The 23,422-nt window shown below is 43.8% G+C and overlaps 2 protein-coding genes across 3 annotated transcripts; one reads left to right on the forward strand and one right to left on the reverse strand.

Annotated features, from left to right (window-relative positions):
* Positions 1-2,074: 2,074 nt before the first annotated feature.
* Positions 2,075-9,031, reverse strand: RFNG (RFNG O-fucosylpeptide 3-beta-N-acetylglucosaminyltransferase). The gene is made up of 8 exons (XM_075518948.1): positions 8,482-9,031; positions 7,567-7,615; positions 6,947-7,049; positions 6,420-6,573; positions 5,306-5,394; positions 5,050-5,215; positions 3,585-3,670; positions 2,075-3,352 (listed from the first exon to the last, which is right to left on the reverse strand). Exons 1-8 carry the CDS (start codon positions 8,911-8,913, stop codon positions 3,286-3,288), a joined length of 1,146 nt encoding a protein of 381 aa, XP_075375063.1. The 5' UTR covers positions 8,914-9,031; the 3' UTR covers positions 2,075-3,285.
* A 228-nt stretch (positions 9,032-9,259) lies between these two features.
* Positions 9,260-21,992, forward strand: GPS1 (G protein pathway suppressor 1). 2 transcript variants are annotated; one of them, XM_075518940.1, is made up of 14 exons: positions 9,260-9,422; positions 12,018-12,110; positions 14,057-14,238; positions 15,462-15,626; positions 15,808-15,943; positions 16,108-16,185; positions 16,588-16,648; positions 17,048-17,133; positions 17,613-17,707; positions 18,820-18,925; positions 19,280-19,360; positions 19,489-19,626; positions 19,858-19,992; positions 20,747-21,992. In XM_075518940.1, the coding sequence occupies exons 1-14, from the start codon at positions 9,390-9,392 to the stop codon at positions 20,819-20,821; spliced, it is 1,464 nt and encodes a 487-aa protein (XP_075375055.1). In that variant the 5' UTR covers positions 9,260-9,389; the 3' UTR covers positions 20,822-21,992. The 2 variants fall into 2 exon arrangements, with proteins under 2 accessions (XP_075375055.1, XP_075375056.1); XM_075518941.1 differs by lacking the exon at positions 9,260-9,422 and adding an exon at positions 9,805-9,938.
* Positions 21,993-23,422: the final 1,430 nt, after the last annotated feature.

Raw genomic sequence — 23,422 nt, forward strand, 5'->3', positions numbered from 1 at the left:
TATCATAGTGAGAGACCCCAGAAAAACAGGCTTTTTACCAGCAGATGAAAAGACTTGCCTTCTTTGCCCACTTGAAGTTGCTGATGAAGTTTATAGGCAGCCCTAGTCTCATAGTCATTGCCTAGAAAATCAGCTGCAAGTACACAAGCTCCACTTGCCTGAGGACCTAGGCATACAGGATTTCTCATGCAGCATCTGTGTGACAGCAGCAACGTGCTGGAAGGTACCACAGAAGAACAGGCTAGAGATAGTTAAGGGGTCATAGATACACTACTGCACCACAGTTTACTTCCACTGCTAGTCCGCATGGCCGTTCCAACTCCTGATTTGCAGAGCTGGCCTTATGTGACAGCAGAGCAGCACAGACAATTCTGCACCCTATTAACAGGTCTGTTTGTAATGTTACCCAATTCAGACATTGCTTTCTGAGGACTCTTAAATTTAAGGGCTCCTGTGAAATATTTAGTAAGTGCTGAAATAATTTTATGACAATTAACTTATTCCTTATTTCAGTTCTCTTACTTTACTCTGTTAATCATCATCTGCAAGGATTCTTCTCATCCATATTTGTTCCTCTGCACATCCAAGTCATCTAACTCACATGCTTTTTGGCCATTTGGCATGACAACAGCCTGACAGGAGCCTGTAGTTTTCTGGATTACAGGGTTTATGGTCCATTTTTGGTGTAGAGAATGTGTCTAGAAGCATGACAAGATACAGCCTTTGACATATTTAAATATTTATTTTGTAGACTCACTTTATGTACCAGACAGTAGTTTGATTAAAAAGCTGCATCCTGATATATCCACACAGCCTACTGTATTGTCAACACAAGAAACCTTAAAAGAAGCTTGAACACATTGAACAGTTCTGTATTGCCATGCAGGAGAATGTGGTCCTTTTTCAGTTTATTAAACACCCTACCAGCTTAGAGTATGCTGCCTCTTTGGCACACCTAGTTTACGGTGACCAGTGACTACAGCATGAAACTTGTACTACTCAGTTTTGCTGCCATCCATATGAAGTGTTGTCACTTTTGAACTGCAATTTGCCACATAATCACTACCCAGTCCATGCTGTCTCTGATACTTTACAAGAGGCTGCTACCAGTGGAAGAGGAAGAAAAGCTCCAACAGAAGAGTTCAGAATCAGTGTCTGAACACAAAATCTCATCAAGAGCTCATGAAGTTTCACAGCTTTCTGCTACACAAGGCTGAAAACAAGAACCTAACAAGCATTTAAAAAGAAAAAAAATATTTATATAGATACCAGGAATCTCCAGAGCTATTAATGACAAATCATTAAACCACAGGATGCCCCAGTTCTAGTGAGCAGAAGACCTAATAAAGACAGAACATACCACATACCCACAACCTACTATTCCACAAGTCCTCCTCTGTTTTCTGTAACAGGCTGTCAGTGTTACAGGTGTACCTGTTATGGAATAGCCACTGTGCTAGCTGGACTTCGACCCAATTCCCTGCAGCATTCTTATTCCCATACCTCAAGGTCACCTTAGCAGACATGAAGGAAAGGAGAAATTTAAGAATGAGCTGCAGGACTGTAGCAAGTAGCAGTCAGCTTGTTTGCTGCTCAGTGGAATTAACTAAAATCATGCAGAGAGGACAATGGACCCAGGTAAATGCTGAAAGGTTTGTGTTAAAAATGGAGTGCAGGAAACTGTATTTCAGGAGGCTGACACCTCTGCTAAGTTTCACACTTGAATACACTGCAGGTATTTGCCTAACTTATACCACTTTTCAAATGGCAGGAAGTTAAGCAACTAGCTGAAGTCCACAGCACAGCTCAGCACAGCTGTTTAGAAATCTGAACCTTTGGCTAGGTCCACATTCTAGCCGTTAGTCATAGTTCCAGGTTATACAATGTCATTCTATTATTCTCCCTTTAATTCAGCCTCAGACTCTAGCACTAAACCAGCAAGTATTTTCTGAAGAGTAAACAGTGGTTTTGCAAATTTTTATGCTGTTCTTCATGTCAGGTAGGGATTGCACATAGCCAAAGTTTGGGCTAGCAGAAAAGTAAACGTATGGAGCCCCATTTCTTCCGCTTTCAAAATTTAAGCTTACTTTATTTAAAAAGCAGCAGCAGGTGATACTGCTATAGCACTGAACTTCTGTCTTTGTGTGAGTGTGCAGGTTCCTTTTAGTGACTGCATGAACTATTTATTGAAACATTAAGAAGTAGAGTAAAAATAAACACTGATCTAGATCTAGACCTTAAGGTAATCAAAAGATTATCTGAAGAAGCTGAAGTGGAGTAACCACCGTCATACAATTAAAGGTCCTCAAATGATACCATCAAAAACTTCCTCAAGGCATTACAGCTATCTAGCATGCCTCCTCCCTCACTAACAGCAAAAGATGCAGGACAACTTCAGAAACAGGGCATGTTTCATCAGCCAATGAGCATGCTCTAGCTCATACAACCAGCTGTGGGCAAAGCAGGAGAAATGATTCCCATCTAGTCTGGCAAATGTTTCTTCAGTATCAAATATCAAGGGAATAGTCTTTGACCTGGCAGACCACCATTGTAATCAACCACCACTGCAATTCAGCTGGCAAGAGAGCCAAGTCTGACAATCACCTCCATGGGAGGTACACATGGACTACAGGGGAGAATGTGCACTGTAAGCAACTCTTATCCAGTCCTGAGTAAGCTTACCCTTAACACAGGGTTTTCCCATGACAAAGGCTTTCAGCCTTGTTTACCTTAGCGATTCCAGGATTTCTGGTGTTTACAAACACACCCTGTTTGGGCCCACAGGTGGAGTTTTAATATGGCAGGCCACAGAAGCTCTTAAATAATTCTGTTCCCAAGAAAGACGAGTGAAAACTTCCCCTCTCTTGTCACCATGGGGACTACAGTCTGCTATAGCACTCCAGCTTCAAGACAGTGGCCTCTAAAAGCCCCTAACAGTAGTAAGAATGCTATCATTCCAAGTACTGCATTTGCTTAGGATGTGTCCAAGCACAGATTCACATGACACTAGACGAAAGTGTAAAGTGACTCGTACACCTATGACCGTAGTCATTATATGAAGAGCCACTGGACAAAAGAACAAGGATTATTCTTGGAATGTCCCAGGCTGCAGCTGAACAAACCACACCTTCTTGCTTTTCTAAGTAGAGTCTGTCTACCTCCTTTGTAGGTACCTCTGGTTGTCTCCCAGAAGAAGAAAAAAAAACCAACAAACCAAAAAAGTCCACCACAACTCCTGTCTTATGCAAACTAGGTAAGACACAGGTGTCAACGACTGGTCAAGAATTATGACAGCTTCTTAGCAGGGCACCAAATAGTGTCAGGATAGAGCAGACAATGGACAGATTTAAATCTATGAAGAAAAAAAAAAAAAAGAAAATATTAGATTGGAATTCTCCACACAAGGAACATACTAGCATTGAATGCGCAGCAGTCTTAACAGAGCAGAGAGGGTGGGTCTATCCGCCTTTGGCACAGCAACAGGAGCTGACATGAGAAAATAACCCCATTAGTGGGTTTGATCATCTTACAGTTGATAAACACAAACAAGGCAGGGAGATCTTGTTTTGGAAGTGGACACTCACCGGGTGGGATCTTGCTGAAGGCCAAACGCTCCTCCCACACTCACAACATTGTGTTTGTTCTCAGGGTCCCCATAACTTAGGGTTACCTGTAAAAGCAAATAAATATTCAGAAATTGTAACACTAATGCAGAAAAACAGTGCGTTATTAATGAGGTATGAAGAAAGACTCCAAGGATCCTGTCTGATCGGAACAGTGGATTACATTTGAAAAACAGGGGTTAGTTTTGACACCAGCAATATTGGCACTGAATGGTAGCTATCAAATGGACCACTGCTCATCTAAAGGCAATGTGGGAGAATAAACAAAGGAGCTGAAAATTGCATTGCCCTGAAGGACACAATGACTTACAACTGTAAGCTTTGTAAAGGAATTAATGCTGCTAATGTCTGTACCTTCACTAAATAACAGATGCTCATCCTCACCAGACATTGCCTGAAGTCTGCAATAGTAGTGTCTTAGCACAGAGGGAAGATAGAAAAATTTGGATGTTAAATGGCATGCGAAGGACTGCCATGTGACAAACCTGGCAATAAAATTTAGATCTCTGGAACTCCAATTCAGTGCTATTCTTCCAGACAAGCACCGTATTAAGAAATTTCCAGGTGCCAGGTACAAGAAAACTTACATTTTCTTTCTAATTGTAGATTTCCTGGATTTTGGGTTGGCCATTACAGTCTCAGGGAAACAATGATCACCAACGAAAGGCTGTATTCGGCCTACAGTTATGTTCACTAACGTGAAGGAGATTACATCACGCTGGAATTTGGCCCCCAGTGTACATTTCTGCTGCCTAATACAATTGCCAGGAAAATATAACCAAGAACTTTGTAGGGGCAAAACCACACTGTGTTTTTTCATGGTGCCAAACAGTAAGAGGCAGACAAAGCTTCTGGGTACCCTTATAGCTCCATCTACTGCCCATGAGTAAAAAGGTATCCCAGCAATTAAAAAAATACTTATTTTTCCTAAGAAACACTGATTAAGTTTCTTGAAGTTCAGACAAGTTATTCTTAAAAATGATCAAACATTTAACTATGTCTTAGTTATTGAGGAGGTACTGGCTGTAGCTGTAACACTAGTCTTTTTGAACAGCATGAATTAAGATTGAGACTTTGTTAGGCAAAGATAAATATTTTCTTACATGGCAGGCAAACTAAATATTGCCTCCTTCTACATTTGCTGCTTCTGTGGCTCATGGAAAGTCAGTGTTTAGAAGGAGATGGGGAACACCATATTTAGGCTGAGTGTAGCAGAATGTGTCCCTAAAGGAGGGGACAGCTATATGACTTAATTGGCTAGGGTGAAAGTATGCTTTTTCCCTAAATGAAGGAATTGGACAGGACACAGTTCTGAGTGAGTCTGTAGACATCGTTCTTTGCTGAAGAGTGCTAAGTCTATGGAGAGTATTCTTTCTGATCAGATTAAGGTGTAATTATAAGAAGAGGACATGAGGCTTAGCCTTACCTGCTGCAGCACAGACTCGCCTTGTAGTCTCTGCAGATTTTCCAGATGGGAATGGAACAACGGGCTGTGCAGCAACTTTACCTCCAGCAGCCCTTCAATGATGTAGCCAATAGTGCAGTCATCAGGAAGACGCACTCTTTCTGCAGTACTGATGAAATTACCTAGGCTGTGAGACAGAGCATAGGAGACAAGATGAAATATGCTTTAAAGCCTACCAAACACATATTGATGGAGCTCAGCTAGGAACAGTGTTTACCTGGCCCAGGGACTCATCTTCAGGGCAAGACCTCTGCTGATACAGAACCCTGCTCCACCTGTGGCAAACCAGAATTTCACGGTTGTCTTCTGAAGAGCAACAAGAAAAACAGACACTAATTACTGATAATCAGCTTTTTCCATTTGGCTGGGCAGGGGAGGGAACTTGAGGTTCTATTGGATATCACACACTGCACTTGAGTCAGAACAAGACTACAGAGGAATTCCTATTTCTTTAGGCTGCTGAAAGCCCAGCTAGCTGTTCTGTCAAAGGAAACTCCATCCTGGAACCGACAGCCAGTGAACCATCAAGATAGCACAACTGAAGTAGCAGACATGAAATAGGAAATTATAGTCCCACTCCTACCCAATTCCATCTGTCCCCTGGTCATTCTAGCCAAGGGTCACCACCAGCTCAGCGTTCCTGAGGAAATCAAAGGTGGTCCATTGGTCACTTGGCTCCATGTCCAAGGAGACTATTTTGTTGTGCAGAGTTTTCCCTAACAAACTGCTTTGTAACTGACTTTCTGGCCAGTGGATTGATTTATCTTTAGGCCTGCCAGTATAGGCAACCTGGTGAGGACTTGTCCTTTAGCACATGTATCTTCTGACTGAGAAATATGCTTGCTTCTGCTTCTTGAGAACCTAGTAACCACTCAGTATTGGAAATGCCTTATATACCTAGAGAACCTTTGTCACCCATCTGAGGTTGGTTCGAGATGATGACAATGTGATACTGCTCTCAAAACAAACAAACAAACCCCAACCCAAACCCCAAAACAAGGAACCCCCCCTCCCCCAAACCACTAAAGGAAAAGAAAGAGTCAAGGTGGGGAGGCCCTACTCACCTCAGTGTGAGGGAGATCACCAACATATGTGAGTAAAGGAAGAGAAACAGACATCCACCCAGGAGACAAACTCTATTTTACATACACATATGAGGTCAGATCAAAGGTTCATTTAACCCAGCACCCTGTCTTTGAAAGTGGCCAGTGCCAGGTCCATTGCTTGCAGATTAAATCACTTGTTTTTATGGGGGAATCCTATGAACTCTCAAGGTTTTAAAAGCTTAGAAGATCAGGATGTGTCTCGGACTAACTGCAAAGTTTGCTTACTGATCCATCACTTTGGACATGGTCAGCTGCTTCAATAGGATGGTCCAGACTTGGTCGCCCCACATAGACATCCTGGCTGTGGGAGAAGGCAGATAAGAGACGCAGGAGCGTCCGAGGGTTCACATAGTTGTCATCGTCCACATGGCAAAACCATCTTCAAACAAAACAAAATAAGACAGTTACTGCAGAGCAGTGACAAAGAAATGACTTATAGGTTTACAGCTGGGTCTTAGTCCTTCAGGCTTGGAGTAGTCCTGAATTACAGAATTTGGAAGCTGAAAGCACCAAGAGATCCTAATTCTGGAAAGAGGGTGAAATTAATAACCCCCTTTAGATTATCATCCTTTCCACCTTTTAGATGATGCTTGTTTATAAACACCGCTTCGCACTGTGCTCCCTTCCCTATGCTCACCACCACATTTTAGCTAATGCTGCATTCCTTACTGGAGCAGGGAAGGTTACTCACGTTTCCTGTGAGCACAGAACTAGAAGAAACAAAGTCAATCAGAACAACGTGTTTCACTTACTTTTGCCCAGATTCCAGGAATTTATCATATTCCACAGACATCTTGCAGCAGAGAGCTTGCCGGGTATGGACAGCAGAACAGTTGGTGTTGATCATATGATCCCCTAGAAAAATAAAGGCCAGCCCTTTCAGGTCTGAGAAGCATGTGTAGTCCAAAAAAGACTACAAAAGAAGTGCACGTTCGGCACTAACACTGTACTGTGAAGTGCATATGGTGCACACATGGAGAGTAAACTGCAGGACAGGCAGGGCTCATGGGTTATGCATATGGCATGCAAGCTGTATCATACATAAAAATGTGTGAGTGCAGAGTATATAAATAATACCATAAGACTGTATGCAAAGGAAATACCTAGTATAACTTTGGACCAGATAGACTTAAGCTTACTAACAGGAAGGAAGCGGGTGCAAAGGTGAACCCAGTATTCAGGAAGTTCCAGGCATCTTGTCCCGGTGGTAAGTATGAACAGCATATTCTCCTGTGAAAGGAGAAGTTTTCTCCATTTTCTCCATCTTAACTTCCCTAATTGCTTGTACAGCATGAAATAAGGACTTCTAGGGAAAGTATAACAGAAACAAAACTCAGTTACAGACAGCATGCACCTATTCTACCCAGCTTACCTGCTTTCAGGCGTAGCTCCCGATCCTCCCAGTCTGTGAATATAAAAGTCTGTGGGAGACAAAAATGGGTTGGGAGAAAGGTGTATCCACATCTGAGAATTTCAGAAACTAATTTCAACTTTGCTCAGTTGCAGTCAGAATTCTGAATCTTTTGTCTTGTTTATTTCACAGTAGCCATTGGGAGTGGGGTGGGGAGTGGTGGTGGAGAGAACCCCAGCAACTTCAGCCCTTGCCTTAGTTGATAAGTTTTTGCATTGCAAACCAGAAGAGTCTCATTTCAGTAAAGCATCCAAGATTTTACTCTCCTCATCTCAGGGTACAGACAACCAATTTCCAGATAGGAATGACTGTCTTTTTTGGTGGTACCTCCCTCTGCAACTTCACCTCCTCTCTCTGGCTAGGAGTCATCCACAGCTGTTAAGCAAGCTAAAAGGAAAGAATGAAAGTCAGGGTGGAAGGTGCCAGGTGGTAACACTGTCTTGTCCCAGCTGCTGGACAAAATTGCATTAATATGCTTGAATGTACTGAAATTCCCAAACAAGGGAATTCTATGTTCTACGGAAAAACCTAAGTCGCTGAACTACTTAGTCCAAAATACCGTTTTAGATGCATCAGCACTAGGGATCTTTCACTATCAGGTAGTATTTTCCACAGTCATACAAAAGTCAGCAAACTGTTTCTACTTGGACCACCGATCCCAGATTGCAATTAACCAGCTTAATCAACAACGAACTCTTTTGGAGGTAGGTTCAGACAAACTATTTAGATAAGACGACCTTCCTCAGTATTACAAGGAAAAATGTTTTTAACAGACACCAGGAGAAACTCCGTGAGAAAGTGCAGCGGCTGCCGGGGAAAACACAGGGACGAGGCTCCCGGCCGGCCGCCCGCCCCAGCCCGCTGGCGAGGCCTCACCTGTCCCCTCGCCTGGGAGATCCAGGTTTGGAGGAGCAAATCCAGCCGGCTCCTGTGGTACTTCCTCGTGGTCTTCACCGCAATGAAGATGTCCTTCAGCTCCAGGCTCTCCCTGGCCGAGCCCCCGGCAGGCCCAAGGCGGCCCTTTCGCGCAGGCTGCGGGCTGCCAGCGAGGCCCCCGCCGCGGCCGCCCGCCCCGGCCCCGGCCCCGGCCCCCGGCCCGCCGCCCGGCTCCCCGCGCGAGCCCGCCGCGCCGCGCCCCCCGGGGCCCGCCTGCTGCGGCGGGGGCCCGCTAGGCCCGGCGGCGGGCGGCGGGCGGCGGCGGGGCGCGACGGGGGGCTGCCCCCGCGGCAGCAGGAGGAGGAGGAGGGCGGCGGCGCTGACGGACAGCAGGAAGCAGGCCTTGCGAAGCCCCAGGCAGGAACCGCTCATGCTGCAGCCCCGCGGGCCCCCGCCGCGCTGCGCGGCCGCCTCATGGCCCCGCGGGCGGGCGGCGGCTCCGGGCGGGCCGGCGCCGGGAGCCCGGCCGCCCCCGCCCCCCCCCGCGCGGCAGCGGCCGGCCCCGGCCAGGCGGCCGCCGCGCTCCGAGAGGCGGCGGCAGCCCCCGCGGCCGGCGGAGGAGGAGCGTCCGGGCGCCCCAGACCGCGCTGACCCGCGGGGGAGGCCGCCCCGGGCGGCGTGGCCCGGCGAGCGCGGCCGGGCCCCGCCGGTGACGAGAGCCCCGCGCAGTCCCGCCCCGCCCGCGCCGCCGCCCGCTGCGCCGGCGGGAGAGGCGAGACGGGCCGCGGCCCCTTTAAGGGCTTCACCTGTCGGATGCGGTCCGGCGGCGCCGCGCGACCCGGAAGTGGAAGCCGAGCCGGAGGGAGAGGCGGGGAGGTCAGCCGGAAGTGGCGGCTGCGAGGGGAAGGATGCCGCTGCCCGTCCAGGTCTTTAACTTGCAGGTATGGGGCAGCCGCCTCCCGCCGCCCCCGGCAGCGCCGTTCCGCTGGGGGCCGCCGCGGCCGCGCTCGGCGTCCCTCCCGCGCGGTGTCCGACAGCGTGGCCCAACCCAGCCGTGGCCTGGCCCGGCCCTGCCCTGCCGCGGCCTCCGGGTGGCGCGGTGCGGCCTTCCCCTTCGGCTCCGCGCCCGCCGCTTCCTCGCGGGAAGGGGAGCCGCTCTCGGCCGGCCCTGGGCCTTCGCTCGCCCTTCCGCCGGGTCCGTCTGTGCCGCTTCCGCCGCCGTTCGCGAGGAGCAGCGCCCAGCCCAGCGTCCTCCAGCACCCGCGGCGTCCCTCGCCGCTGCAGCGGCCCCCGTGCTTGATTTTCGCGTTGTACTTGCCGTAGGTAGGGCTTGGGTAGTAGAGGAGAGTGTAATGAGGTGGCGAATGAAGAGGAACTGAGTCTGCAGTACAGGGGGAAAGCCGCAGGAGCTCAGAGGGGGTCGGTGGACTGAGCCTGGACCTTCAGTAACCGCACAGGTGATCCCTTTGCGAGTTAACTGTCTTTCTTCCCTTTAGCAGGCAGCAAGTTCTCTGTCAGGGTGCGGGGGTGTGGAAAGTCAGGACAGGATGAGGGATAGTTCAGCATCCAGCTCAGCTGCTTCATCAGTGACAGAGCTGTACTGCACCCCCTCCAGCAGTAGGTCACACCTCTTCCTCCCAAGTACAGCAGGAGACTTCAGCTTGAGTGCCAGCTTATCAGCTTGTATGAGGCCTTATGAGGTACCTTCCAACAGGGTGCCCTTCTGGGCTCAGAAAATCTTGGAGAGTGAGCATTATTTTATTTGCTTTGTGAGTCGTTCTTAAGTAAACCTTGCATATTCCTTCCAAAATAAAGAGTTAGCTTGAAAATGTCTGAGTTTGCCTGTCCTAGTGGGACTTCCAGCCCACTTGATGTGTTTTTCCTTGTGTGGTAGTTAAAAGAGAAATGCAGAGTACAGCATATCAGTGTATAGCAGGACACAAATCATTCTCTTCCACCAGTTGGAGTTACTGTTAGTTTCTGTGATGCTGATTTCTGAGGAGTCTATATCAGGTTTTTACTATGGTAGGCAAGCACAGCCCCAAAAAAGCAACCCTGACAGCGTTTATGATGTAAGAAAAGAGAGAAGGTAGATAAAAATGGAAAAAATAATGGTCTCAATATACGGTGACTTAAATGGTTTTATGCAGAATTTTCCTGGCTGGTGATCTGGACAATCAGCGTCTCCTTTGCATCCTTCCTCCCTTTCCTTCACGCAGAGAATAACAAACTAGGAGACAAACTTTTATATGGTTTACTTGCTTTTACTTCAGATTTTGGGAGATTTCACATCAGCATTGAGATATGTGCATATTTGGTACCTACCAGTCTATGGAAGAATAGACAGGCTGTAGGTGAATACAAGATACATCAATTTTTAGAGTTAGGAAATCTGGATCTGCCCTATTCCTCACAAAAAAAACCCCAAACAAAACACTGATCCAACCCCAAAAAAATCTTCTCTTTGATTTCTCAACAGACAGCAAAATCAATAAAAACATGGAAATAATTTGGTGTTGGTGGGGGCAAGGTGGCTGGCATTTTTGTCCTTTCTAAGGTCCACTAATGCAATTTACCCCAAATCAGGTGTTGCTTATGGTAATACCTGCACATATTCAGCATTTTATAAGAAGACATTCAGCTTGGTTTTCTTGAGTTTCAATCGGTATGACTAGGGGCATGCTTTTGACTAGGAGAAAGAAAAGAATTTCATGATAGCATACCAATTTTGTTTATAGGACTGCATAGTAAATTGGTCTTAAATGGGAACACGTGCAGGTATTGCATCGATGCAGTTGTACCGAGGTCACTGTACTGGTATGATTCCTGATGTGGTTCAAAGCAGTGCAAGATATACTGGGAGAATAAAATTCTGTTGTTCCTGCAAAAGAGAATCTACCTAAACAGTTGGACTCGGATAACTATAGTAGGATAGTTCAACTGATGGTAATTTTTTGCAGTGCAGATACATTTTTTTCCCCAGTATTTGTTAGAAACCGTGGAATTGCCATTCTGCATTCTGTTCTTTAAACATTTTAATACTTTCAAAAGGTGTAACAGTTGTCTTTTTTTTTTCCCCAAAAATATTACTTTTAAGCATTAAAGCAGCTTTGAAAGGTTCTGGTGAGTTTTTTTTGGGTACTTTTTGACTTTTGGAGCTTCTTGAGCTGAGTGTTAATGCCTGCTCTTGCTCAAGGAATATAAATGGAATGTCATTTGGAATTTAGCATGCATGCCTGAGATACTTTGTAGCATCAGATTTATTGACCCCTTCACTTTCTTGCTTGATAATCTACCAAACAAAATAAAACGCTCTGTGCGAATGCTGAGCCTTAGTGCTGCTTGTTTTAGACAAAGCGTCATGCCGAGTAGTGGTGTTGCTAGAGAAAAATCCTGAACGTGTCTAAAGGCTGAGGGGTGTTCTTCCATTTTTAAAATTTCATGTGTATTTAAGCAAGTCCTTAATAGATTGAGTCACATAGTTGTTTCCTGCTCGAATGTAATAAGCTACTTCTAACCTAATTTTGCTATTCTAGGGTGCAGTAGAGCCCATGCAGATTGACGTAGATCCACAAGAAGATCAGCAAAATGCACCTGATATCAACTATGTGGTGGAGAACCCCACTCTGGTATGTGCTGGTTGAGGGCTAGTGGGTTACATTTCTTGGGCATGGCCTCTTCCCTTAGGGTTTTTGAAAAACTCCCTCATTTTATTCCTTGTCAAATTGTTATTTAGAGATTAGTAGATTCTCTTCAAAGCAAGGTGGGGTAAGAATAGAAGTGACCTCTTCTGTAGCTTGTCACGTATTGACCTCTACTGCTCCTTCTGAGATGAAGGAGGAATTGCTGTTTTGTGACTTGCTGCATGCTGCCTGTTTGACACAGTTTCCATTCTGAAATAGTTTAGTACATCTGTGATTACTTACAGATACATTATTCCTTTATTTTGAGGCCGTTCTCTGAGGAGCAAAGCTCAGGTGCTCTAAGTACATAATTAGGATAGAACTCTCTCATTGTTTATCCTCTGGAGGCTGGCTAAAACCCACAGAGCTGTGGAGTTATAAAAAGCTGTATTTGCTTATATCAGTTTCTTCAATTTTTAGTTAATGGTTTAAGATTTTGGCCAATTTTTATGTATCAGCTTTGTAACAGTGAGAGATGGGTGTTGCAGAAGAGAACAAAAATGTTAATTGGAAAAAGTCAAGGCAACATTAAAATTGCAAAATAAACCATTCAGTTAGGAAGCTTTGGATCTCACATAACCTCTGAAGCTTTAATTTGTTCCTCTTGTCCCCGTGCCTTATAACAGTTGTCACATGGTTATTCACTGTTTACTGCACAGCCCTCTTTTTTTTGTTGTTGGTTTTTCTGTGTTTTTGGTTTTTTTGGTTGGTTTTGGTTTTTTTCAGCATATGACCTGATACCTTGTTTGATTTCATTGCATTTCAATTCTGTTCTGAAGCTAGAGTGATGAAGCAATTATGTTGTGACCTTTATGTCTTTGTTATTGCTATAGCCTCTAAGTGTTCCACAAAAATGAGTGATTTTCTTTTCACTGCAACTGATGTGAAGGACCATAATTCCCCTTTGACATTCAAAGAGCTGAGGAGTAAAGTGAAATTACTCAGTGATTTCAGGAGTATTGCGCACCATCAGGCATAAAACTGTGGAAGAAAGAACGCTCCTGGCTTTATATTTCTCAAGTTCTGTAGCAAATAAAGCAGGAATCCTAAATCCAAATTTTCAGTGCACACAGTCCTGTTTCAGTCTCAGAGCAAGATCATTCTTGCACTGAATCAGGCAACAATCATGTTACAAAATGCTACCGTGACATCTATAGCGGTATCTTAATTTAGACCTACAGGGTGAAGGAGTCAGACATGACACAGGATGTATATTAAATGTGGACAGGCAACCTGAATCTAGTGTATCCTACTGCCTGAATGCTTGACTCTGCCCTGAACATTCTCCTGTGGTTGTTTGCATGCGTACTTTGGTCTTTAGAAAATCTCCCTGCAATGCCGTATCATATCTTTACTAGACGTTTTGTGCTCCTTGTCTCCCCCCCACCGCAAGGCTTAAAATCTGTGAAGTGTTCAGAATTTAAACTTCAGGTCCTTCCTCAAGAGTAAGAGACCCTATTTGTCCTCAGAGGAGATGTTTTGAGAAATTAGTGTGAGCAAAAGAATGCAAATTGTCATATGGAAACTATTTTTCAAGGAAAATCTGGAATGGTTGTCTGGTTTAGGAAACTTCAGCTCAAATGATGGAATCTTGACAAAATTATTAACGTGATAAAACTGATGCTTAAAGTGGGTGAGCTGATTAGCCTTAATGGACAGCATCACAACTGAAATCAAAAAAGGTAAATTGTAATGTACTGCATATCTCTGAGGAAATCACTAACGTTTGAAGAAAGCAGAAATGGAATAACCTTGCCTGATTTTTGATTTGTCTTGAGTCATGTTGCCCTCCATGAAGGGTCAGGACTGCAGGAAAACCTGTGCAGGTCACAGTGGAGTCGCCTGATCTAGTGTTGCCATCTTTGCCTTCTAAGACCAGGTTTTGTTTGCAGGATTTGGAGCAGTATGCGTCCAGCTACAGTGGTCTGATGCGAATTGAGCGGCTGCAATTTATTGCTGATCACTGCCCACAGCTGCGGGTCGAAGCTCTCAAGATGGCTCTGTCATTTGTCCAGAGAACTTTCAATGTTGATGTGTACGAAGAAATCCACAGAAAGTTGTCTGAGGCCACCAGGTACGAAGAGATCATGGGAACCTGGGGAGCTTTTTTGACTGAGTTAAGACCGATGTGCCACAGTGGGGGACTTTGGATGTAATACTAGCATGTTCCTTATGCAAATTGTCTTTGCCCTTAGAATTTGATAGCAGTGAAATATGTGTGTTTAGGCCTAAAGTCTCACGCTTTTTTAAAAGATTAAACACAGAAGACATGATCTCATTCTGAAGTCTTAGTGTTTTAAAAGGCTACAGGTAGATATTGAGGAGACTTTAGTCCTTGCAACTGCTTCAAATATTAATGAATACAGTTGTTTTTCCTTAGGTAGATTATGGAGATGAACCCTCTTCTAGATGATCTTGTGTTCATAAATTAAAACCTTATCTAACTGTTTGCCTTGTTTTGGTTTGGGTTTTTTCCTGTTGTTTTTTTTTTTTTTCTCCCCTAACAACAGGTTTTCTGTTAAGGGTACTCTTTGATACTTCACTTATCCACCCACACTTCCTGTCTTTGCATTATTTTTGTTGCTATGCATATTTGTTGATTTCTTGTCTGTTTTGCTCTGGGAGTCTGTACCATGTATGTGTGACACTATGTTAATTGCTTTCTTATATGTGAAAAGGACTGTTGGTAAAAACTAAAAAACAAACAAACCCCCAAGAAACTCAGAATGTGTTTTTCTGTTTAAGATATTGGAAAGGGAGTTCAGTACAAGTAGGTACATTGATCTGAGCTGGATGGAAAAAGAAGTTGGGTAGTATCTGTACAGCATAGCCTTGCTATCAAGCCATTGCAGTATAGCTGGGGAGAGAACTCGTAGGCACGTGTGCACTGTCCCCGATGTAGAGATGTTTGGTTGGATTCAATGACTCTAAAGAGTCATTAAATACTTTCATAGAAAGTAATAATTCATTGCAGCACGGTTACTAACTTGCTTTCAATTGATTTATAGAACAGGTTGTTTTTTTAAAATTAGCAATGACTTGCTTGTTAATAAAATACCTGCAAAAGATCATTAGGATAATTTTGAGAAGAATTTGTAAACATCTGTGATGCTTATGTTACTGTCTTCACTGGAAATCTTACCAGTCTTTTTCTTTCTTCCCACCATCCTTGTTTTCTCTTTGGTCTATTTTGTGTATGCAGTACTGTTTGTTAGGGTAACAGTGCCAGGTACTTAGCAGACCTCTGTTTTGAAAAGTTTGCAGCATAGTAGCCCCGTTCAAACTCTTTCCTTTCAGAGAACTGCAGAATACACCTGATGCTGTCCCTGATAGTGGAATTGAACCTCCTCCTCTTGACACAGCTTGGGTTGAAGCTACACGCAAAAAAGCTCTTCTTAAACTGGAGAAACTCGACACAGATCTGAAAAATTACAAAGGGAACTCCATCAAGGAGAGTATCAGGTGAGATGCAGAAGGCTCTGCTGGAGCAAGGAAGAGCATTTTGCTCCTCCAGGCACCTAACACAGGATGTCAACTGCATTCAGTGCCTTAGGTCAGTGTGTTGAGTTACTTGTTTGGAACAAACTGACTGTGTCCCTTTCTGAGCACACAGTTCATTGCTATTTTAATTCTTGTGCTCCAGGAGAGGCCATGATGACTTAGGTGACCATTACCTTGACTGTGGGGACCTCAGCAACGCTCTCAAGTGTTACTCGCGAGCCCGTGATTACTGCACCAGTGCTAAACATGTTATCAACATGTGTCTCAATGTCATCAAGGTAGGAAGGTTTGCAGGAAAAGGTACTTGGTGACTTTCTGATACCTGCTGTAAAGTCTACCTGTACTTTGCTCTGGTTACACCTTGTGTGTCTGCGATGATACTGCTTCTCTAAGTAACACCATTTATCCATGCCTGTTCTACACTGTTTCTGGCTCTCTACAGGTCAGCGTCTACCTCCAGAACTGGTCTCATGTTCTGAGCTATGTAAGCAAGGCTGAGTCTACACCAGAAATTGCAGAAGTAAGGTCCTGCTTTTTAACTTGCATGAGTTTTCCCTTTGTTTTCTGTCTCCAAAATTTGTAAAACGATTTCTTCCTTTCCCCCTTTACGACTTGCTCCCTATAAGACTTCCTTCATTTTACAGCCTGTTCTTCCTCTAATCCAGCCTCCTTGGCTGCTATACAATTTCTTTTGAGATTCATTGTTGCTTTTCTCCCATCATGTGTGTAGGAAATCTGACATGGTAAAAACAGAGAGACTTCCCATCCTCAGTTCTTGCCATATTTCCCAAGACAAATATGATGAAGTTATCTTGCTGTTGAGATTTGCAAGTTAATTATTAGGATGAAATATCCCAAGGACAGTTGTAATAAAAATGGTTTTCATACTGCTTGCTCACTACTGCTTTTTCTTATCCTTTAGCAAAGAGGAGAAAGAGACAGCCAGACACAAGCAATTCTCACCAAACTGAAATGTGCAGCAGGTGAGCGAATCCTTCAGCTTCCTGTATTGTCTGCCCATCTTTCTGCCTGTTAGCTGTCCGTAGGCCTATTTGACAACAGTGTGTCCTTGGTTTATTTTTTCTCTCAGATTTGATAGACTTTGTATTTTCTCACCAGAAATGCAAAATTTAATAAAGCTGATGAGATGGAACTGCTGACTTGTTTTTGCCATTTCTTTCTTCTCTCTAAGTTTCTTCAGAGAGGATGCCCGTGTGAGTCAGCGTAGTTCAAAGGATGCTAGATACTGTCCGAGAGTCTCGTTTCACTTCAATAGTGAAGGCACTAGCAATCGTGGGGGCCTGTCCTACTCCCCAGATACTGCAATTTCTCCTAATTTGTATGCTATCATAAAAAAAGGACTAACTTCTTCTGGTTCCTAGGCTTGGCTGAACTAGCTGCTCGGAAGTACAAACAGGCAGCGAAGTGCTTCTTGTTGGCATCATTTGATCATTGTGATTTCCCTGAGGTGAGGACTGAGAGGGAGCTGTGTGTGGGTCTTGGAGGGGACGTAATTCTTCTAAGTATTAGGTTGTAAAATTCAGATATTGTAGTTATTCTCACAGCGCTCCTGTATAGTTTGGTGGTGCTGTGAACTGTGGGTTGTTTTTTTTTTTTTAATAAAGTCTCTGTTCCTGGATTCTCTAAATTATCTACTCTAGATCACATAGGAATAACCTGTGAGACTTGTGTATCTGTGTAGCTCAATCCAAAGACTGGCTGTTGGAATTGCTTTCTACTCTCTTAGCAGTGGACAATCACTCCTCAGGCTCTGGGTGAATGGCTGAGAGGATGCTGAGTGGTTCCACTGCATTTGACAAGGACTAATCTTGTCACTGCATGAAGGAAAGGCCTGGGGTAGAATACTTAATTCCAGCCTTCTGCCATTTTAGTAGTCAGTGAAAGCTCTCTCGCTCTCTCACGCTCTCTCACGCTCTCTCTCTCTAGCTGTTGTCTCCTAGCAATGTGGCTGTGTATGGTGGTCTCTGTGCCCTTGCTACCTTTGACCGTCAGGAACTGCAGCGAAATGTTATCTCCAGCAGGTAAGTGGTGCCTTGAGAGGAGTTTGTATGTACTGGATATCTTCTGGGACACGGGGCTTTGGTTGAGAGTGGATTCTGGCAGGACTGATAGCTTTCTCATACAGGAGAGAAAGAGTCACTGAGCCTTAGTTTGGCTTTAGCATTAAGTGATGTTTCACTGTCTAAACACAGTGGTTAATCACGGCTAAAATTTTTGTAGTATAACGGAAGTTTCCAACCCAGGTCAAATCCAACATCTACATAGCCCAATTTTCTATCTCCATGAGCGGTCCATATCAGATATTAAATCAAGAGGGATAGAGCCCTACAGAAGGCAGCTGTAAGATAATTTGCCTTCATGTTACCACTTGTTCTGGTGTATGTTAATTGTATTAATACAACCTAATAATTGTTAATACAACTTGCAGTGTAATCTAACTATGACATATACAAGGTTAAGAGAATTACAGTCTTTGGAAGAGAATTGATATTTGTGTGTCATAGATTGAATTACAGTGATACTGAATTCCTGTCAACTATGTGTATGGAAGCACTAATTTTAAATTGATGTGGAAAAAAGGGTTGTTACCCTGACTTTTTTATTGGCTGATTCATAGGGTGAGATCCCAAGGTTCGGAAAGCTGTGATGGAGAATTGGGAGAGCACTGAGAAAGAGTGTGCATCCCAAAGATCTCTCACACTTATGATATGTTATTTTGCCGAGACAGTTGCATGCTTAACCTACCTATGGCATGCTGTACTTAGTGAAAGCTGTGCTTTGAAAGGGAACACAAAGCTGGCCAGCACAAACTACAGCGCATGCACAGATGTGGCGTATCCTGATTTTGACCTATTCACACTCATTTTTTCATTTTGTATGGACAAACACTTCTACTGCTTGGTTTGCCAAAAGTCTCTTGCCTTCCTGCACCACAGCTCTGAAGCTGTGCTGCATCTCTCTGTTCCAGGCTCCCAGCCCTGCTGAAAATGGGCTATTTGGTCTGTTAGGGAGTAAATTCTTGGGATCCTCAAATGATAGTGAGAGTTTATAACCTTGCAACTTGGAGTGATGGGGTTGTGGGGCATTTAAGCGGGGGGTTCCAATGTCTGATCACTGCCATCTTTATCTGTAGCTCCTTCAAATTGTTTTTGGAGCTGGAGCCACAGGTCCGTGACATCATCTTCAAGTTTTATGAATCTAAATATGCTTCATGCCTGAAGATGCTGGATGAGATGAAGGTGAGTTGCAGGGGAGCAGTGCAGAACAGACCCTAAAAGTTCCCTTCACCTAGCCTTTTGTGAGAAGCAGTGACTGTTAAAAGTAGCTACTAAGAGTGTTCAGCTCTTCTGTGTCTTCTGTTTCCTGACATGGTGAATGGAAATTGGGAGTAGTTTAGCAGCAGAGGGTGAGGAGAAATGGTAAATTTTTAAAATATATTGCTAGTTCTTTTATTCATTCTTGTTTTATGGTATTGTCTTGCTGTAGTGTAATATCCTTAAGGTTTAAGTATATACACATATATGTTTCAGAACATAGAAATAATATATTTTTCCAGGCTGCTTCTCAGCTTCTGAAGTGGTTTTTTTGCACAGGACAACCTGCTGCTGGATATGTACCTTGCACCTCATGTCAGGACACTTTATACCCAGATTCGAAATCGTGCCCTTATCCAGGTAATTGTTCCTGTAATCCTGAGAGGTGGATGAATAGTAAGATAGACCATGTCTTTGTAATTGCTTTGCCCATGGTTTTTCAGAGGGCGGGGAGTACACCTGGCAACTGAATATTTTCTTCTTCCTAGTACTTCAGCCCCTACGTGTCGGCAGATATGCGCAAGATGGCCACTGCTTTTAATACCACAGTGGCTGCTCTGGAAGATGAACTTACTCAGCTGATCCTGGAGGGACTGATCAATGCCAGAATAGACTCGCACAGTAAGGTGAGTGAATCTGAGCCACAGACCGAACAGGTGTACTAAGATTAGAAACTCTCCAGTCCTGGGACGCTTTGAAGTTGCATTCATCTGTTGTGACTGGTATTTTCAGTAGGGCTGATCTGTGTGTCAGCTCAGACTCCATGATACCTTAGCTTTGTTCCCTTGCGCAGAAAGGGCTTCCTGCTGTGGAACCGTGTCATAGCTCCTGTGTACAGTTCTCTGCGTTGGTTACAGATTCTTTATGCTCGAGATGTAGATCAGCGCAGCACAACTTTTGAGAAGTCTTTACTAATGGGCAAAGAGTTTCAGCGACGTGCCAAAGCTATGATCCTGCGAGCTGCAGTCCTGCGCAACCAGATACATGTCAAGGTATGGGCATGTTAAATGTGAACTTTGAGACAGTGTTAAGATTTTAAATTTTTTTCTAACTGAAACTATAAAAGTTGGTGAATTGAAGATTCTGGAGGTGAATGGATTTATTGTGCTCATGATTGGACAAATTCTTAAAATAGTAAATGCTAAATATATAAGGGGCAAGTGTTTCTAGCCAATACATTGGCCTGCTTGTACAACACAGAATGTCCTTTAAAGTTTATATGCTTGGGTTGATTCTAACTAATTAATTCTGACTAATTCTTGATACACATATCTTTATCTTATCAAAACAAAGATTGTTTGAAGTAATTTTTTTTTAGTAGAGGAAGTAAAAAATGCATGAATTGCTTGGAGTATTCCTTCCAGGATACAGTTCCAAAAGAATGCCCTTAGGGAGGATAGGCCATCTGCCACAGAACGTATTAAATTCTATAGTATATTAATCTCTGTGATAACTAAATGCCAGATAGGATTCAGCTTCTGGGGCCAGCAGCACCTTGTACATAGTAAATAAGAGTGGCTTAAAAGTTCTGGTTTGACTTTTTTAGGAACAGTTCTTGTGAACTGTAACTATAGAAGTTGTAAAGGCAAAGCTTTTGCAAAGCCATCATTATTTATGAGTTGGGGGTATGCTCTCCCCCTGCTGTTATCCTGCTGTGCTTCACCTGTGCTTCATTTGGTCTCTCAGGAAGCACTCTGCAGGATATTTACACATCACTAACTAGGATGTGTTTTGGTCTTGTTGCAGTCTCCTCCAAGAGAAGGTAGCCAAGGGGAGCTTACTCCAGCTAACAGCCAGTCCAGGATGAGCACCAACATGTGAAAAACTTCGTGCACTACCAAAAGAAATGGTCCCTCCAGGACTGTACCCAGTGTCTCACCCACTAACTGCTGAGCTTCACAAACTGTCCCTGTCTCCCTCACTTCTTGCTCGGATTGAGAGGGTCAGGGCTGATGGTGGATAATAGGAATATTCCAGTAACTTTAATTCTCCTTGAAAAGAAATTCTTTCTAAAAACAGCATCCCTGCAATGGGTCATCATTTCAGTTTTGGTAGAACATCTTCCTCCATTCTCCTTCTTCCACCACTCCAGGAAGAGCTGTCAGGTTATTCATACAGATGCTGATTTGAGAGTTTTTCAGCTGCTATTAGTTTTCTTGTTTCGAAGCTGCAAACATAGTGTTAAGTTGAATGGACAGGTGTGATCTAAGATGAATTTTGTGGGCCTGAAAGTATTGCCTTGATTCTGAGCAATGCTGAGCTTTCTGTTTATTCCAGATAAACTTACAAGTGCATTGCTCTCAATTATGGAGCTAGAGTTCTGATGGGAGAGGAGATTTCCTCTGAGAAACTCTTAATGATTTTTCACCTATACCAGAAAACATGGCACTGCTTCCATGCATTCAGTCACAGGCCTTTATTTTAGGGTGTTATGTTTACCTGGATCCAGGTTCTTTCTTTCTGGTCTCTGTTTTCAAAGACCTGTTTCCTGATGTGTTTCCCACTTGTGCATGACCTGGCTTTGGGGTCCAGTGTTATCATAGCAGTAAATCTCTACTTCATGCAAGTATTGCTGCTTGTCCAGTCTTACTGCAGTAGTGTGTGATGGTTTCCCAACATGTGCAACAGTTGCTTCTGGTAGCTTGGATAAATGCCATAAAATACCACTCAAGTCCTGTGGAAGAGCTGAAAGCAGCCAATCTAGGTGCCTGCTCTCCAGGTGCATTTATTCTGCTTTTCCTTTTATAAAGGGATTAAAAGTGGCAGCCCAGGTGTGTGCATGTTCTGTGTTAATGAAAGGAGATACGCACTGAATTTTCTGAAGTCACTGCAGCCTTGCATTCATCTAATCCATAAGGCAAGCTAAGAATTTTGATCCAGTCCTGACTGGTCTGGCAACTGACTACAGATGTTACTGTTAATGTATTAATGCTTTTTTTTTTTTTTTTTAATAAGTTGTTACATCTAGTGCATTAAACAGCAGGATTAAAAAGCTTCTGAGTATTTGGAGTTTTGTGTTAAAGTTGGGTTTTAGGTATTTTGATCTCAAGCCATTGATTTTTTGCTAAGCTTGATGATGTTTTGTAGGACATTGTATTTTTCTTTGTGATCTGGTTGGAGGTGTAGCTTGGCTGAACTCTGAAGAAAGTGCAATTTGTGGGAACGTTCTAACAGCAAAATTTCTGGACTGCATTTGCACAGCTGCTAAATGGCAACAGTGCTCTCTCCCTCTGGCTTTCTGTGCTTTTTATGACTTAGGTGCTGAAAATGGAAGCAATAGTTCCTGTGAAGTCTTTGGTTAAATGTCTTGCATTTGGCATGGAAAAATTCTCCCATTTTTGAGGGGAGAGAGGGGAGAGCTAGTTAATCAAGAACATCGAGTCGGGCATCACCGATTGCCAGTTTAGTGAGAAAGCCAAGTTGAGTCCTCAGGTAAATTGCTGTACATCCTTGTAGAAATGCTGGGAAAGTAATTTTAATGCCTTCTGCTCATGGTGAAGGAAAGCCATTCAGTCCTATAATACTACTTAAACCTTCTTGCTTTCTTCCTAAAATGGGTCACTGATAACCGTTTCTAAGGAGAAGATCTTATGCTCTGCTCTTGAAAAGATGATTTTGCAACTCAATTAAGTGCATCATGTCAGCTGGCTATCTTTTCTTAGGCACAGCTTCCACTCTTGATTTTATTAGATTACTTATGTTCCTTCCTGGAGGCTTTCTACTGGAGGAATCCTCAATTGTAAATGGATGTCTTCAGCACGCTGACTTCAGAGTCTCTGCTCTTCCAGACACTAGCGCTGGTCTGCTCTCAGGAAGTGGCTGGAAGCGCATATCCTTTAGCAGTGGAGCTAAAGAGGTGGCAACAGCATTTTCCAGCTCTTGCTGTGGCCCAAGGCAGTTCCATAGCTGGGGCAGAGGTGATTAGTTTTTTCTCCTCAGAAAAAAATGCTTACAACCTCTTTTGGACAGAGAGCATTTCTCTTTTATTGCTTAGTTCATTGGCACTGTTCAAGCATAGTGTATGCTTTTATATAGAATTATTGGCATGTAACTCTTTCCTTTAGCCTGTGAAAGAAGCTGCTGTTGCTTTAGGATCTTGTAGATGTGAGTCAGGGCTGTCCAGGCATATTTCTTCTAGACATTGTTCAATGCCTGTGTCAGTCCTAGCTACCTGCCAGTCCAAAAATCAGGAAATACAACACAGCATGGATATAGTTCTGTGTAACTTGCATTCATAAGCAGTTTCCCCCAGTGAAAGTTTATTCTTACCTTAAATTTCTAAGTAATTTCCCAAGTAAAAAATGGGAAAATAGTGACTTGTGTAGAATGAATTTCTAGTGATTCCCTGTGACCACCAAGGTAATTCAGGGGATGAAGTTTTGTGGGATCTGTAGCATGTTGGTATGCCTAGGATATGTTCAG

This window comes from Mycteria americana, chromosome 16 (assembly GCF_035582795.1).
Source record: "Mycteria americana isolate JAX WOST 10 ecotype Jacksonville Zoo and Gardens chromosome 16, USCA_MyAme_1.0, whole genome shotgun sequence".
Lineage (NCBI taxonomy): Eukaryota > Metazoa > Chordata > Aves > Ciconiiformes > Ciconiidae > Mycteria > Mycteria americana.